This window comes from Wickerhamomyces ciferrii, contig 00108 (genome assembly GCF_000313485.1).
Source record: "Wickerhamomyces ciferrii WGS project CAIF00000000 data, strain NRRL Y-1031 F-60-10, contig 00108, whole genome shotgun sequence".
Taxonomy (NCBI): Eukaryota; Fungi; Ascomycota; class Saccharomycetes; order Phaffomycetales; family Wickerhamomycetaceae; genus Hansenula; species Hansenula ciferrii.
The window spans coordinates 103,241-120,911 of record NW_011887632.1 but is presented as its reverse complement, the minus strand read 5'-3'; the positions used below and the strand labels follow the sequence as shown (position 1 = coordinate 120,911).

General features: G+C 31.1%; 9 protein-coding genes across 9 annotated transcripts; 2 read left to right on the top strand and 7 right to left on the bottom strand.

The window, feature by feature from the left end:
• Positions 1-270: 270 nt before the first annotated feature.
• Positions 271-1,512, bottom strand: BN7_3677 (NADH:flavin oxidoreductase/NADH oxidase; the record flags this gene model as incomplete). The annotated part of the gene is made up of 1 exon (XM_011275758.1): positions 271-1,512. The coding sequence occupies one exon, from the start codon at positions 1,510-1,512 to the stop codon at positions 271-273; it is 1,242 nt and encodes a 413-aa protein (XP_011274060.1).
• Positions 1,513-2,715: 1,203 nt separating this feature from the next.
• Positions 2,716-3,966, bottom strand: BN7_3676 (NADH:flavin oxidoreductase/NADH oxidase; the record flags this gene model as incomplete). The annotated part of the gene is made up of 1 exon (XM_011275757.1): positions 2,716-3,966. The coding sequence occupies one exon, from the start codon at positions 3,964-3,966 to the stop codon at positions 2,716-2,718; it is 1,251 nt and encodes a 416-aa protein (XP_011274059.1).
• A 1,245-nt stretch (positions 3,967-5,211) lies between these two features.
• On the bottom strand, positions 5,212-6,453 carry BN7_3675 (NADH:flavin oxidoreductase/NADH oxidase; the record flags this gene model as incomplete). The annotated part of the gene is made up of 1 exon (XM_011275756.1): positions 5,212-6,453. One exon carries the CDS (start codon positions 6,451-6,453, stop codon positions 5,212-5,214), a length of 1,242 nt encoding a protein of 413 aa, XP_011274058.1.
• Positions 6,454-7,524: 1,071 nt separating this feature from the next.
• On the bottom strand, positions 7,525-8,772 carry BN7_3674 (NADH:flavin oxidoreductase/NADH oxidase; the record flags this gene model as incomplete). The annotated part of the gene is made up of 1 exon (XM_011275755.1): positions 7,525-8,772. The coding sequence occupies one exon, from the start codon at positions 8,770-8,772 to the stop codon at positions 7,525-7,527; it is 1,248 nt and encodes a 415-aa protein (XP_011274057.1).
• A 1,116-nt stretch (positions 8,773-9,888) lies between these two features.
• Positions 9,889-10,869, bottom strand: VID24 (glucose-induced degradation complex subunit VID24; the record flags this gene model as incomplete). Its single annotated transcript, XM_011275754.1, has 1 exon — positions 9,889-10,869. One exon carries the CDS (start codon positions 10,867-10,869, stop codon positions 9,889-9,891), a length of 981 nt encoding a protein of 326 aa, XP_011274056.1.
• A 1,779-nt stretch (positions 10,870-12,648) lies between these two features.
• On the top strand, positions 12,649-13,551 carry YMC1 (organic acid transporter; the record flags this gene model as incomplete). Its single annotated transcript, XM_011275753.1, has 1 exon — positions 12,649-13,551. The coding sequence occupies one exon, from the start codon at positions 12,649-12,651 to the stop codon at positions 13,549-13,551; it is 903 nt and encodes a 300-aa protein (XP_011274055.1).
• A 24-nt stretch (positions 13,552-13,575) lies between these two features.
• Positions 13,576-14,352, bottom strand: ARO7 (chorismate mutase ARO7; the record flags this gene model as incomplete). Its single annotated transcript, XM_011275752.1, has 2 exons — positions 13,576-14,177; positions 14,292-14,352. The coding sequence occupies 2 exons, from the start codon at positions 14,350-14,352 to the stop codon at positions 13,576-13,578; spliced, it is 663 nt and encodes a 220-aa protein (XP_011274054.1).
• A 367-nt stretch (positions 14,353-14,719) lies between these two features.
• On the bottom strand, positions 14,720-15,526 carry JID1 (Jid1p; the record flags this gene model as incomplete). Its single annotated transcript, XM_011275751.1, has 1 exon — positions 14,720-15,526. The coding sequence occupies one exon, from the start codon at positions 15,524-15,526 to the stop codon at positions 14,720-14,722; it is 807 nt and encodes a 268-aa protein (XP_011274053.1).
• Positions 15,527-15,997: 471 nt separating this feature from the next.
• SMK1 (mitogen-activated protein kinase SMK1) lies at positions 15,998-17,504 on the top strand (the record flags this gene model as incomplete). The annotated part of the gene is made up of 3 exons (XM_011275750.1): positions 15,998-16,025; positions 16,148-16,485; positions 16,566-17,504. The coding sequence occupies 3 exons, from the start codon at positions 15,998-16,000 to the stop codon at positions 17,502-17,504; spliced, it is 1,305 nt and encodes a 434-aa protein (XP_011274052.1).
• Positions 17,505-17,671: the final 167 nt, after the last annotated feature.

Genomic DNA, 17,671 nt, shown 5'->3' with positions numbered 1-17,671 from the left:
AAATCTCAGCTTAACAAGTTAAGGATCAAATAGTACTTTTGTTGTGTGTCTTTATTTAGCGAAGATCGATCAGGTTGATCTAGACTGATTTTTTTTAAATTTTGCTTTTAGTTCGCTTACATAAGTGATTACAAATCAGTATACCAAAACAAATATTTACAAAGTAAAATTAGTGAAACTACAGAATTTCTTAAGCAAAAATATATATCATATCTATTACTTCTATTGAGTATCTTCCATATATTCTATCTATTCAGAAAGATACCACCCTTAATTAAATGGTGGGGGATAATATGGCCATTCATATTGAGTAGTATGTTTAATTCTAACATCTAAATCATCTGCCCACTTCCAAACAAGAGCAGGATTTTTTAAGAATCCTTTACCAACTAATACTATGTCAGCATCACCATTTTCAATAATTTCATTAGCGAATTTAGCTTCTTCAATCTTACCAACAGTAGCAACTAAAAGTTTATCCCCAACATGTTCCTTAACAGCTTTAGCTAATGGGACTTGGAAACCTTGATAAGGTTTTCTTCTTTCAGCTTGGGAACTGTTACCACCTGATGAAACATCCAAGACATCAACACCATGCTCAATCAAGTAGTCTGATAATTTAACAGTATCTTCAACGGTCCATGAACCTTCGAGATGTGGAGCTAATTCTGATCCTGAAACACGAACAAATAATGGTTGATGATCAACTTTAACAACATCAAGAATTTCTAATAAGAATCTAATTCTATTTTCAAATGAGCCACCATATTGATCAGTTCTCTTATTTGAGGTTCCAGATAAAAATGAACTTAATAAAAATCCATGAGCAGCATGAACTTCAACAAAATCAAATCCAGAAATTTCTCTAGCTCTTTTAGCAGCGTCACCAAATTTTTGAACAAGATCTTGAATTTGTTCAACAGATAATTCAGTTGGTGTTACATAAACTTCTTCAGTATGTGCGATTGGACTTGGACCAACAATAGCACCTGGAACATCACTCCAACCAAATTCTGCTTTACCAACACCTCTTTGTAAAGCATTATACATTGCAGTACCTGAAGCTCTTCTACCACCGTGACCAATTTGAATACCGATCTTGACACCTTGAGCATGAGCAAACTCGACAATAGGTTTCAATGCTAAAGCATGTTCATCAGACCAAATTCCTACATCTTCTGGTGATAATCTACCATTTGGTTCAACTGCACTTGCCTCAATGATGATTAAACCTGGACCTTGAATTGCAAATGAACCATAATGAATTGAATGGAATGGACTTACTTTACCTAAATCAGGTCCATCATGAGCGGTGGAATAAGTACACATTGGTGAAACACCAATTCTATTGTTTATGGTCAAATTCTTAATAGTTAATGGGTTGAATAAACTTGGGATTTGTTTATCACCATTTTCATTTGCAATACCAACTGGTATTTTGTTTTTTGGATAAAAGTATGGAACTTTGTCACTTGGTTGAGTTAGATATCTATTTTCTTCACCTGTGGTCATATTGATTCTAAGTATTCTATGATTGAATGTTTACAAACAATTGAATAAATACAAGTAATCAAAATCATAAAGTATACGGATTTCCGATCTTTTTTATATTACTCATATCGCTATCATATATAGGACATATAAGGACCTTAATTTTTCACCGCCGGTGAGCACTGGCACTAATTAATAGTTACTAATTAAACGCGCCACAAATCACGATATCTTCAAGACAACCAATACGGTAACATACTCAAAAGAAAGTTAAGGCTAGTGCGATCAACTTTTGATTATAAATTGAGTTTTAGCATATTGTACTTGTATGCTCTTAAAGGATTTACTAGGTATTTCATGGCTTGTTATAAGTTGTAATTACTAATTGAATATATTGATGGATATTGCATTTGGGTAATATTCAGGCCGATATATAGGCAAATACATCCTTTCAAAAAGTACGCGCCAAATATACACCATTGTATATTAGACATTATATGCAAACTAACTTATCCGGCATCATGATATTTCAGACATCTATTAAAGTTGGGATCCAGTAGTTGGTTACAACTGTTGGAATCTCTAGCCTTTCCACATTCGGTTACAACTTACGTATGATCTGATTGAATTAAGTAACTGATTTACATATTAGATAAATCATATGGGATTATGATTATGAGATTAATAATGATACTAATAAAGCCACACGCCACACGTAAATCTGATCTATATATTATGTCGACCATAGTCAAGACTCAAGACTCAACGTACGTCAACACTTTTCTGTTAACCATGCCACGTGAAACTACCTGCATCATTTCTCCTTCAGAACGCCTAATTGTCATTTGTACTCTACCTTTTTCATTATATCTCTATATCTCATCTCAATATATAATATCTCCACAAATATCTTGACCTGAGTAACGAGTACTGTAAGTCATTTATGACGCTTAATTCATTATAATTCAAAGTACCGTATAATTGAAAGGCGCTCTCATAACAAATAACCATTTTATGCATAGCATTAGTAGCTTATAAGGAATGAATTAACCATGGATTATTCCCCACTCAAAACAATATCAGATCTATAATCTGGGCTCGTACAAAACAATAAACTTTGATCAAATATACTTAAATATCACGATAATATCACATATAATAAGTATATATACATATCTATTATAATTCCATATTGAATACTAACTGGATACAAAATGCCGTCCATTATTTAAAAGGTGGATAATAATATGGCCATTCATATTGATTAGTATGTTTAACTCTAACATCTAAATCATCTGCCCATTTCCAAACAAGAGCAGGGTTTCGTAAGAAAGCTTTACCAACTAATACTATATCAGCTTCACCATTTTTAATAACGTCATTAGCAAAGTTAGCTTCAGTAATTTTACCCACTGTAGCAACTAAAAGTTTATCACCAACATGATCTTTAACAGCTTTAGCTAATGGAACTTGGAAACCTTGACCTGTTTTCCTTCTTTCAGCTAGGGAACTGTTACCACCTGATGAGACATCTAACACATCAACTCCATGTTCAATCAAGTAGTCAGATAATTTGACAGTATCTTCAATGGTCCATGATCCTTCGAGCTGTGGAGCTAATTCTGATCCTGAAACACGAACAAATAATGGTTGATGATCATCTTTAACAACATCAATAATTTCTAATAAGAATCTAATTCTATTTTCAAATGAACCACCATATTGATCAGTTCTCTTATTTGAGGTTTTAGATAAGAATGAATTTAATAAATAACCATGTGCACCATGAATTTCAACAAAATCAAAACCTGATATATCTCTAGCTCTTTTAGCAGCATCACCAAATTTTTGGACAAGATCTTGAATCTGTTCGACTGATAATTCAGTTGGTGTTACAAAAGATTCTTCATCATAATTAATTGGACTTGGACCAACAATAGCACCTGGGACATCACTCCATCCAAATTCTGCTTTACCAATACCTCTTTGCATAGCATTATACGTTGCAGTACGCGATGATTTTCTACCACCATGTCCAATTTGAATACCAATCTTGACACCTTGAGCATGAGCAAACTCTACAACAGGCTTTAGAGCTAAAGCATGTTCATCAGACCAAATACCTAAATCTTCTGGTGCTAATCTACCATTTGGGTCAATTGCACTTGCCTCAACGATAATTAAACCAGTACCTTGAACTGCATATGAACCATAATGAACTAAATGAAATGGAGTACTTTTTCCCTTATCTGGACCATCATGAGCAGTGGAATAAGTACACATTGGTGAGACACCAATTCTAATATTATTCAATTTCAAATTCTTGATAGTTAATGGATTGAATAGACTTGGAATTTGTTTATTTGTATCATTTTTATATGCAATACCAACGGGTATTTTGTTCTTTGGATAAAAGTATGGAACTTTATCACTTGATTGAGTTAGATATCTATTTTCTTCACCTGTGGCCGTCATATATATTGATTAAAATGTCTACGAGCAACTGATAAGAAGGTTTTATATATATTTAAGCTTACAATGCTAAAGTATACGGATTTCCGATCTTCTTTATATACTGATTCATCATAGATCATAGGGCTTTGGTTTTTCTTTACCTGTGGGCCTGTGGCCTGTGGGCCTGTGGCCTGTGGGCACTGGGCACTGATTATTAATTATATATTGGTGGATATCACTTTTTGGGATTCAAGCCGATATATTCAATTATATCATTTTAAAAACCAAATATAAACCATGTTAATATGGCTGACATCTGCAAACAACTTATCCATCATTGTAGTTCAGACATTTAGCGTAGTTGAAACTTGGGATAAAGTAGTTGAGTACAATACGTCTTAATGGCCCGGTGTTACTTTGTTAACACTATATAGTACAACGAATAGCTGGTAATGATGAAAAGAATGCTTATATACTCAAATAATGGATGATTTCTGCTCTAATTTATATTATATATGTTGCATTGTGAGAACCAAATCATCCAATATGTACCACTTGTGGCCGGTTCCCATAATGTCTGAATAGTCTATTATAGGTTTATATATAGTAATATATTATCTTAATAACGTCGACGTACCACTAGTTCTCTAGTTCTTCCTACAATATTGCACGAGCCACTTGTAGTTCCTAAGGTGCAATTGTGGAACCCACATGTACTTCTCGAATCTCACATATGTCAAAACCCCAGTTATATTCTCGCAATATCCACCTAATATACATATGGTTCTCACAATATTCCATTAAACACCAGATAAGTTATCCTGCCCATGCACTAGATATAAGTTAATGAATTGACAACTTCTATCAATTGAAAGGTCTACACCGACGTGCTTGATAAGCTAAGCTATATTTCAAATTAAACAGATTACACGTTGTCGGGCTCAATCGATTTTCCTCCATACTAATGCATGTTCAACAGATCACTAAAATGTTCTGAGTTTATATAGGTGAAATGAGATCATGTAGCCGAGTTGGTAATCTCAGGTGAGGACCTTCGCGTATGAATATACCTCCATTTCCTGATGTTCAGGGGCCAGAGAGTTGGAGAGGCTCTATCGCATCATGATCGTTATATATCATAGCTATCGGCAATTATTAAGTTAATCATGGAGTAACCTTACATAGCAAATATACATCAAATCATATTTATTAATTTCTATTGTAGATACCCTCCAGGATATCCCATCTAATTAAAAGACACCACCCTTATCTAAATGGTGGGTAATAATATGGCCATTCATATTGATTAGTATGTTTAATTCTAACATCTAAATCATCTGCCCATTGCCAAACAAGAGCAGGGTTTCGTAAGAAAGCTTTACCAGCTAATACTATATCAGCTTCACCATTTTTAATAACGTCATTAGCAAAGTTAGCTTCAGTGATTTTACCAACAGTAGCAACTAAAAGTTTATCACCAACATGATCTTTAACAGCTTTTGCTAATGGAACTTGGAAACCTTGCCCTGTTTTTCTTCTTTCAGCTTGAGAACTGTTACCACCTGATGAGACATCTAACACATCAACTCCATGTTCAATCAAGTAGTCTGATAATTTAACAGTATCTTCAACGGTCCATGAACCTTCAAGCTGTGGAGCTAATTCTGATCCTGAAACACGAACAAATAATGGTGAATTAGCATCTTTAGAAGCATCAATAACTTCTAATAAGAATCTGATTCTATTTTCAAATGAACCACCATATTGATCAGTTCTCTTATTTGAGGTTCCAGATAAGAATGAACTTAACAAATAACCATGAGCACCATGAATTTCAACAAAATCAAAACCAGAAATTTCTCTAGCTCTTTTAGCAGCATCACCAAATTTTTGAACAAGATCTTGAATTTGTTCAACAGATAATTCAGTTGGTGTTACATAAGATTCTTCATCATAAGAAATTGGACTTGGACCGACAATAGCACCTGGAACATCACTCCAACCAAATTCTGCTTTACCAACACCTTTTTGTAAAGCATTATACATTGCAGTACCTGAAGCTTTTCTACCACCGTGACCAATTTGAATACCAATCTTAACACCTTGAGCATGAGCAAACTCGACAACAGGTTTTAAAGCTAAAGCATGTTCATCAGACCAAATTCCTAAATCTTCTGGTGATAATCTACCATTTGGTTCAACTGCACTTGCTTCAACGATAATTAAACCAGTACCTTGAATTGCAAATGAACCATAATGAACTAAATGGAATGGAGTACTTTTCCCCTTATCTGGACCATCATGAGCTGTGGAATAGGTACACATTGGTGAAACACCAATTCTATTGTTTATGGTGAAATTCTTAATAGTTAATGGATTGAATAAACTTGGGATTTGTTTATCACCATTTTCATTTGTAATACCAACTGGTATTTTGTTTTTAGGATAAAAATATGGAACTTCATCACTTGATTGAGTTAAATATCTATTTTCTTCACCTGTAGTCATATTTGGCTCTGAATATTCTATAATTGATTGTTTACAAACAATTGATCTGGTTAAATACAAGTAACTAAAGTATAAGGATTTCGGATCTTTTTTATACCCATATCGGTATTATAGCGGGCTTCGATTCTTTACCGGACGTAATTTATAATTACTAATTAAACGTTCAACGCCACAAATCACCATAATATCATCAAGGCGTCAAGGTATCAAAAGAAAGTTAAGACTAGTGAGATCATCTTTTGATTTTTAATTGGGTTTTAACATCCTGTGCTTGTATTATATTGAAGATTTCTCTAGATACTTCATGATGGGTTGTTTGTACTGTTTGCACTGTAAGCTTATAATTACTAATTGAATATATTGATGGATATTGCATTTGGGTATTCAGGCCGATATATTCAAATACATCCTTTCAAAAACCAAATGTATTAATTTATAAACCATGAAATAAATTGAGAAGTTGGTAAACAATAGAAATGACGCTTATATACTCAAATAATAGGTGACTCCCATGCTTCTAAAATGTACTTTTAGCATCTTACAAGCTCATGATATACTCGTTTTCACTTATTTTACCAAGTGATCAAGTGATCGTCCAAGATCATGGCCTTTCTTTTAATTCATTGAGATCGCTACACAACACCAGCCAGCTTGGAATCATTTGTATAGTTCGACTATATCTTTTTTTAGATCTCCATAAATATATGTTTACCAAAACCTTCACTTAATATCTACAATACCGCAAGTTATTGATCACGAATATGCGTATAAATTATAAATTATGATAGAAACTCATGAATAACCGTTTTACGCACATTATTAGTAGCTAGTTGGAGTGAATTACATGGATTATTATTCCTCGCTCAAAGCAACACCAGATATATAATTTAATTGAGCTCTTACAAAACAGTATATTACCGACAAATATATACTTGAAATATAAACTTTGATCGAAAGATGAAACTACTTGAAGAGCACATACAAGCCACATATATAGTAATGACATATATATAACATCTATTGGAATTCCAAATACTACTTAAACATCATATAGAATTAAAATTATATCCACTATTTAAAAGGTGGATAATAATATGGCCATTCATATTGATTAGTATGTTTAATCCTAACAAATAAATCATTAGCCCATTTCCAAACAAGAGAAGGATTTTGTAAAAAAGCTTTACCAACTAATACTATATCAGCATCACCATTTTCAATAATTTCATTAGCGAATTTAGCTTCTTCAATCTTACCAACAGTAGCAACTAAAAGTTTATCACCAACATGTTCCTTAACAGCTTTAGCTAATGGGACTTGGAAACCTTGATAAGCTTTTCTTCTTTGTGCTTGAGAATTATTACCACCTGATGAAACATCTAAGACATCAACTCCATGTTCAATTAAATAATCAGATAATTTAATAGTATCTTCTATGTCCCATGAACCTTCAATTTGTGGAGCTAATTCTGATCCTGAAACACGAACAAATAATGGTTGATGATCATCTTTAACAACATCAATAATTTTTAATAATAATCTAATTCTATTTTCAAATGAGCCACCATATTGATCAGTTCTTTTATTGGAAGCTCCAGATAAAAATGAATTTAATAAATAACCATGTGCAGCATGAATTTCAACAAAATCAAATCCAGATATATCTCTAGCTCTTTTTGCAGCATCACGGAAATTTTTAATCAATTCTTGAATTTGATCCCCTGATAATTCAGTTGGTGTAACATAAGAATCTTCACTATATGAGATTGGACTTGGAGCAACAACAGCACCAGGAACATCACTCCAACCAAATTCTGTTTTACCAACACCTTTTTGTAAAGCATTATACATTGCAGTACCTGATGATTTTCTACCAGCATGACCAATTTGAATCCCAATCTTAACACCTTGAGCATGAGCAAATTCAACAATAGGTTTTAATGCTAATGCATGTTCATCAGACCAGATTCCTAAATCTTCTGGAGAAGTTCTACCATTTGGATCAACAGAAGTTGCTTCAATCATGATTAAACCTGTACCTTGCAGGGCAAATGCACCATAATGAACTAAATGGAATGGAGTTACTTTACCTAAGTCAGGACCATCATGTGCACTAGAATAAGTACACATTGGAGAAACACCAATTCTATTATTCAATTTTAGATTTTTAATAGTTAATGGATTAAATAATCCTGGGATTTGTTTATTTGGATCATTTTTATATGCTATACCAAGTGGGATTTTGTTTTTAGGATAAAAATATGGAACTTCATCACTTGGTTGAGTTAAGTATCTGTTTACTTCACCGTTAGCTAACATTGTGTATATATTTGAGCTTCTATAATAGATCACTAAAGCGTATCAATTGACTGGTATTTTATCAGTGGCCTTTATAATCTTGATTATAATCAATAAAGAACATGTTTTAAATCATTATGATCATTATACATGGGTTTGGTATCTCTTTTATACTTTATACCCATACTATCCTAGATCATTATTCTCTTCACCATAGAATATAATTACTAATTAACAGCTACCAATGTCATTGTTTACTCAATTATGATATGTGGTCCGGGACTTGAATAATTTTCAACCATCATATGTCAACGTTCATAGGGTTAAATTCATAATGAACCCTTTAATTTGATTTTTTGAACCCTATAGTCCTATAGTCAAATTAACCGCGACTTGTAAATATTTCCGAAAATGGAACTTGAATCCGGGGGCTCGGTGTTCGGTGTTCGGTGCTTGGTCAATTTGCGATTATAAATTGTTATAAGAGTTCATATAATGATGGTTATGTTATATTTGTTGTATGGATCAGTATTGATATACCTCTTATTATTATTGAGTAATCAAATTGTATATTTATTTGAAAATGTAACTGGTAATAAATTACGTGAATCAACGACAGTAAATATCGCGAATTTATTATATATGATATTCCCGAAGTAGTAACTTTCCTTTTCAGGATAATATTGATATTTAAATCTATCTACACTATATACTATATATTAGTAACAAGTGATCTTTTTAATTAGGTTTGAGTATATTGGCCCATATTATAACATCTATATTGCACATCTACATGTGAATTAAACCAAAACCATTGTATATGTATCAACTATATAATATAAAAAACCAAAATAAAGATACACATATGCAAACAAAATATCACCAAAAATTAACAAAACTAACTTAACATGTTAGCAAATTAGTAATAAAACACTTTTATCTTACCAAATTGGGTATTGTATAAAGAAAATCATGAAAGATAATTAAAAAACCATAAAAGGACACACAGAAGAGAAAAAAATAATTAAAACACAAAACCCAAACATTATCATTATTGAACAAGAATTCTTTCTCTTGATCATGTATATCTATCTTTAATCATTATAAATAAGAATGCAAAAATTCCATAAGGTATATTTATTGAAATTGGAAACTTGAATTAATACCATTATTTGAAACATGAGATAATTCTAATTGTTGAAATTTTTCTGAAGATTTATGAAAATAAAGACCAATTATATTACCAGTTTTTTGATTAAAACTTATATAATAAAATCCAGCAAATGAAGCACCATCAATATTTTCAATTTTAGCATCAGGTACTAAAAATCTTTCTTTCCATCTCATATAAATATTTTGATGATTTAAAAAATTTTTATGAATATAATTTTTTTCAAAAATTTTTTTTGTTGGTAAATTTGATCTCCAATCATGAAATTTTTGCCAATGTTGAATATCAATTTTATCATTTGAACCCCATTCTTTATTTTCTGTATAAAATGAATAATTTTCTGATATAATTTCACTTTCAAAAAATGTTATAATTTCAGGATGAGATTCTGTAAGACCTTGAATTTTCAGATAACCTGAAAGATAACTTTTACTTAAATCAACAGTTTTCAATTCCACTTCAACTTCATAAGTTGATTTACCAGATTGTTGAGAACCAATGAATATAGAACCAGGTTTTAATATGGAAGTTGTAATTGGTTTAATTGGATTTTTAATGAAAAAATCAGTTAACGAAGTAGCGGTAAAATTTTCATTTATATTTAAATCTTCTTCATTAATATAACGATTATAAGAATCAATTGAATCTAAAGTATTTGTTTTAGATAAAGTTGGTAATGAAGTTGTTGAAGAAGTTGTTGAAGAAGTTGTTGAAGATAATAATTTATCTAATGGAGATTTTCTTTCAGGTGTATCATTTTGTTTAATTGTATTGTTATCTGTGGTATTATCATTTTGATACTCTTGTTGATCTGGTACAGTTTGTTCAAATTGATTTGATTCACAAATTGATTTTCTTTGTTTATTTGATGTATTATTGTTATTTAATTGATTCACCACAGCGGTGTTTAATATGTTTATAGATTCAGCGATATCGTTTGTTGGCATATTCGAGATGACACCTTTTTCTCTATGAAACCTTCCCTTTGGTTAACCTTGGATTGTATCCACCACCAATATAGTTAAAACTAGGATCTAATGAATCTGATGATGATATAAATATAAATATAAAGTTGATGATATAAATCTTTTTATTTAAAACCTTTTCAACTTTTAACTTTTCTAGTTGTTACTTTTTTTGGCGTTTCTTTTTGTTGCACCTGATAACGCAGAATTTTTATAAGCTGTTGCACAAAAAACTGATGACTAGGTGACTAAGTTGAAATCAGTACACAGTGGTAAAGAATTGGTTTAATGGTAAGTGTTGTTGTGTTTAAAGGGAATCTAATGTATTTATCTTATTCTATGTCATTTGTTTTGGGTGGAATGTTTAACTAATTGAAGATCTGTGTTTGTGAATTTAAATTGTAGTCATCGATCATTGTGGTGATGGTCATCTTGACATATAGGCAGGGGATTGTAGAAGGAAGATCTGGGTAGACCTGGGCAGAGTTAGACAGACACTAGACAGACACTTGGCCAGTGTTGGACAGAGATTTTAAGGTGGAGGGTGGAGATTGGATATTACTTCAGCTGTCTGCGAAGAGTCATGTAATTAATAAATGGTTTTGTTTTTCCGTTGGTTATTAAAGGTGTACTTTGTATCGCATCTGTTTATTTGGAATACCGGCACTTGACACAAGTCGAAGTCGCGTATTAAGGAAGTGGATTTTTCAAATTGATCATTAATGTAAAGGATCAAAGAGATATTGATTAACATGGACTCATGGAGAACATGGGCTATTATATTATGAATATACTGGACAGTGTCTTGACGTCTTGAACTTGTGATTGTTAATATTGTTCATACTGCTCATCGGCTTTAAACTAATTGAATCAATGGTAATGTTCAATGTTGTATGGATTCATAACCGCTGAATGGAACTATAGGTCTAGTGAATGTCAGAGTGTGTTGTTTGATAAAAAGGTTATTAAACTCATCCATATAATGCTTTAGACTCTAATTATACCATCTATATTAAATTGATCGTGATCTTAAGAGATCTTGAGATCTTGATTAATCATAAGAATCTCAATCAACTGTTTATATCAACCATTCCCATTCAAAATAAAGGATTATCAAGATTGAGAATTAATGATATTTAGATTCAACTACAACAATCAACATATATTATAACTCACAATCATAAAAGTTATTATTCATTATTGACTATCAATTGGTTTCCCAGCTAGTATATTAAATTCTAATTGTTCACAAATGTCATCTCCAGGCCATAAAGAACAATCACCCTATCTCCCCCTAAAATATATCACCATCAAACAATCACATCAATCATGAACACAACACATCAATTTCAACTTCAAATAATTATCATTTAAATTACCTAACTAATATCAAAATATAAATTTTTACTTATACTGCTTTGTCATCGCTTATGTCATACAAATCATATTGCTCGGTCAAAATTTCCATTTTATCTTTTTTTTTCTCGCTAGTTCTCGCTTTACGCACCACCACAATCATTGATAATGCGAAGATGTTGATTTGAATTTAGAAATATTTAATTGTTCAATGAAAATTTAGTCTATTGTTATAAAAATTTGTTCAAGATAAAATAAACATATTCTCTTTGGGATAATTCTTCTGTTGTTGATACAATTACATTTTCATTCCTTTCAATTCATATTCATATAAACTTATAGATCCTTTTAGTCTTATTTATTTGGTATTCATCAATACAATAGAAAACACAATACAGAGACATAATGACTGAAGAAACTTCATTCCCAGATTTAGACAAGATCAATAATCAACCAATTGATGATAAATATAGAGTTGCAAAGGATTTATTTGCAGGTACTATTGGTGGTATAACTCAAGTTTTAGTTGGTCAACCTTTTGATACAACAAAAGTACGATTACAATCCGATACAACAGGTCAATATAAAAACACTTTAGATGTTGTTAAAAAATTAATTTCGAATGAAGGTCCTCAAGGGTTTTATAAAGGTACTTTGACTCCATTGATTGGTGTTGGTGCTTGTGTTTCAATTCAATTTGGTGTTAATGAATATATGAAGAGAAATGTATTCAGTGATTTTAAAATTTTATCAAATTCTCAATATTATCAATCTGGTCTTGTTGCAGGTGTGGCAAATTCTATCTTAGCTTCACCAATTGAACATATTCGTATTAGATTACAAACTCAATTGAAAGGTAATTTAGGTCCTTTAGATATTATTAAAAACATTTATAAATCAAATGGGGTTAGTGGATTAATGAAAGGTTTTATACCAACTGCTATAAGAGAAGGTCATGGTATGGGTATGTATTTCCTTACATTTGAATACTTGGTTAAACAAGATATCTTGAAAAATAAAGTTGAAAGAAAAGATATTCCAGGTTGGAAATTATGTCTTTATGGTGCAGGTGCAGGTTATAGTATGTGGTTTTCAGTTTATCCAATTGATGTTATAAAATCAAGATTACAAACAGATTCATTAAATAAACCTATTTATAAAAATATGTTTCATGTAACTTCAACAATTTGGAAAACTCAAGGTTTAAAAGGGTTTTTCAAAGGTTTTATACCAACAATTTTAAGAGCTGCTCCAGCTAATGCTGCTACATTTTATGCATTTGAACTTACAATTAGATTATTAGGTTAGATTGTATTACTATATGTATATTATTTATTCTTCTTCTAATCTTCTTAATAAGTAATCAACTTCAACTTTTTTAGTTAATGGAATAACCCAATCTTTATAAATTTTAGCTAAATATTCTGGATCTAATTTATTTTGTTGATTTTGACTCCATTTTAAAGTTGGATCAGTTCCATAAGCTTTAGTTTTTTCAATTAATCTTTCTAAAATCTTTGCTTCCACTGCACTATTCGTTATAGCATCTTCAATTCCTTTTATATCTTTATCTTGAATTAATTTTGTATATTTAGCACGTTCATTTTGAAATTTTGCTTCAGCAACAAATTTACCAAAATGAATTCTTCTTGATAATGCTTGTAAATTATCAATATCACATGTTGTACAACTACCTAAATTTTCTTGTTGTTCACCTTCTCCAGCACTAACCAATGGAACAATATGTTCAATATAAACTTGTTTAATTTCATCATTAATATTAACTTCATCTGAATAACTTGTTAAAATTTTTGGATAATTAATTGATGGTAATAAAGGTTCTAAAATTTCTTTAGGGAAAAATGGAACTTCATCTGGTGATTCATATCTTCTAATTTGTGAATGAATTTTTTCCATATTAACTAAAGCCCAATCTAAAAATGATCCTTCAAAATTTGGTATATTAAATTTATTTGTTTGATAAACTGATGGTGTTGAAAAAAATTGTGATCTTTCAATAAAATTAAAAATGATTGTATCTTCCATACGCACTAGCGCATCACGAATGTTTTGTAAGTCCAAGACTGATTCTGGTTTCAGGAAATCCATTGTATGTTGTTGTGGTTTGTTGGCGGTTAAATTAGATTGATTGATTGAAGGGTCTTTTGAGAAGATAAAAATTCAATTTTGAATGTTGATGGTGGTATCTCGAAATTTGATTTCAATTTTCCTCCAGCCGGTCAAGGAAATACTTGAGATCGGATAAACGCGGTTCGTGACGCATAAATGAAATAATTGAAATAACCGAAATTGGTATAAACTATCGACAATTCTACAAATTAGGAAATAAAGAAATGTTTAATAAATCATAAATTCGTGTTAAAGTATTGAGTAAATATGTATCTTATAATATATATCGATATTTCTAGTTGAATATAAATGGTCATAATTTCGTTAAAGTCAAATGATATCTTGTTTATACTGCATAATGTTCATCATAATCATCACCTGCAATTTTTTTCAATATTGCTTCATTTTCTTTATGACTTGAATCTAATTGATCTTTTTCCTTATATAATCCAAATGTTCTAAACCATAAAAATCTTCTTAATCTTGAAATTCTTGATTGATCTAATCCATAATTCATATAAGCCTTATCTAATTCAAATTCTGTATCATCATGAATTTTTTGAACTTGAATCATTGCCTTTTCCGCATTATTTAAAATCATCCATCCTTGAATAGTTGTAGTTACTATAATAAATGTAATTATTGCAGCTAAAATTTTCATCTTTTCAGGTCTTAATGCAGGATCATTCATATTTCTTAAATTTTCATAATCTTCCCAACCAGATGCATTCCAATAAGCTTGATTATGATATTGATTTGCATATGCACTAGGTCTTTGATATTGAGTTGTTCTTCTTAATGTTGGTGGTTCAGGTGTATTCCAACCCATTTTGAATCGATCATATAATTCTCTTTTTTTATCATCTTTTAAAATTGAATATGCATTTGTTAAAATTTTAAATCTTTCATTTTTATGATCATTAGTTAATTTATCACCTTTATGATTAATTAAATTTTTATTTAAACTAATATCTGGATGATAAATTTTAGCAATTTCAAAATATTTTTTCCTCAAGATTTTGGTATCAAATTCTGAAGGTTTTAAATTGAAAACATCATAGGGAGTTGGATTATTATGACTGGGCCATTCTGAATGACAATATGGATCTTCTGGAGATGATGAGTGGATAGTTGTAGCGTTCCGTATACTCATAAATTGTACTTTTAGCAGCTTATGATTATTAAATTGTGATAAGGATGGGAAACGACACCCACATAATATACCGTATCTCATCTTTGTCATTTGTGATAATGAATCCCTTCTATAATTGAGTAACGTGATATTAGGTGATTTCAACAAATTCTAAATCTTCCCAAACTTTCCAAAAATCCTATTCAACTTCTGATTTGACATTTGAAATGTTGAGTAGATAAATTTCCAATCCTTTGCGTAGATATAACATGGGCTTTGAATTTGATAACGTCACTATATCCTACACCCGCGTTTCGCGAAATGGTGTTTTTTTTATTACCAGATCTCGTCTGCCATTCTCTTAGCTGTGAAATTACGTGTCACTAATTACTAATCAGTATGATGTTTTATTTACTTTTGTGGTTTTCCACTTTTCTTTGATACAATTTCCATCTTTTTCACCGGTTCCAATTCTTCTTGTGAATTTGCAATATGGATAACATTTTCTGTACACTAGTCGGTATCGTATTGGGGACTTTGGGAATACACTGTTGAAGCTCTTTTGGTTTTTCATATATTCAGAGATTTAACCTGGGTACTTTGGTTATTGTGCTTTTCAACTAGAGAATATTATGAGGTTAGACTCTGTATTAACTCATGAAGGGAAATCCTCAAGTCTTTATCCATCACCTCGAATGTACCATAAGGCTTTAGGTGATTATAAGAATACACCTGCTGATAAATCAAAATATGTGGTTTTTGAAGAGGCTAATTTCTATATTGATGTGAAATATCAAATCACAGCTATTTTAGGTAAAGGATCATATGGTACAGTTTGTCAAGCTAGAGATGTTTCAGTACCAGATGCACCTGTTGAGGTGGCTATTAAAAAAGTTACAAATATATTTAATAAAGAGATATTGTTGAAAAGAGCTGTTCGAGAGTTAAAACTTATGAAGTTTTTTAGAGGTCATAAAAATGTATATTTTGATACCTATTTATCTTTTTTTTATTCTCTTATATTGGATTCATATACTAACTTTAATGATTGTTTTTTTAGATTATAAATTTGTTTGATGTTGAACTTGTGTTTGAAAGGCCTTATGATGGATTATATTGTTTCCAAGAACTTGCAGATTATGATTTAGCAAGAGTTATACATTCATCAGTCCAATTTTCTGAATATCATGTTCAAAGTTTCCTTTACCAAATTTTATGTGGATTAAAATATATACATTCAGCAGATGTTATTCATAGAGATTTAAAACCTGGTAATATATTGGTAACATTACAAGGTAATTTAAAAATTTGTGATTTTGGTTTAGCTAGAGGTATATCACAACAATTTTTAAGACATAGATCAAGTACTATAACAAATTATGTTGCAACAAGATGGTATAGGGCACCAGAATTACTTTTATGTAAGAAAGTATACTCAAAAGCTGTTGATATGTGGGCTGTTGGGTGTATTTTTGGTGAATTATATGCTAGAAAACCATTATTTATTGGTAATGATCATATTCATCAAGTTCATGAAATTCTGCAAGTATTAGGATCTCCATCAAGAGAAACAGTTGTAAAGCAATTCGGTACAGGATCTATATGTACTGAAATGTTCCATTCTACTGGTGGTTTAGATGGTACGCCAAATTACAAAGGATTACCATGGGCTGAAGTCTTACCTTATGCTCCTGGTAAAGCACTTAATTTGTTATCTAAATTATTATGTTGGGAATCAAGTCTTAGGTTAAGTGTTGATGAAGTGCTTGACCATCCATATTTAGCAAATGTCAGAGACTTGGATGAAGAAGTCAATAGCTCAAGTCATTTTGATTTCAGTTTTGAATCTAAGAATATAACTCTAGATGATTATAAAGGTTTGATTCACGATGAAGTGAAAGAATTCAAATTTGAAAGAATGGGGAGAAGAGGACAAATGGATTTCATCGAACAATTATACTCACAGCCATCTAGATCTAGCCATAGAGTACGCAATTAATTTAATATAGTTTAACCAGTAAATTGGTCTAAGGTTTTGTTATACACATTCTTGTTATTGTAGGTTGTATAATGTTGTATGCTACCAATATGGTAAGGTTACGGAACACTTTCCCGGTATCTATCTAAATTTCGTGCGCAGAAGAATCCATAATAACCAGAATCAGT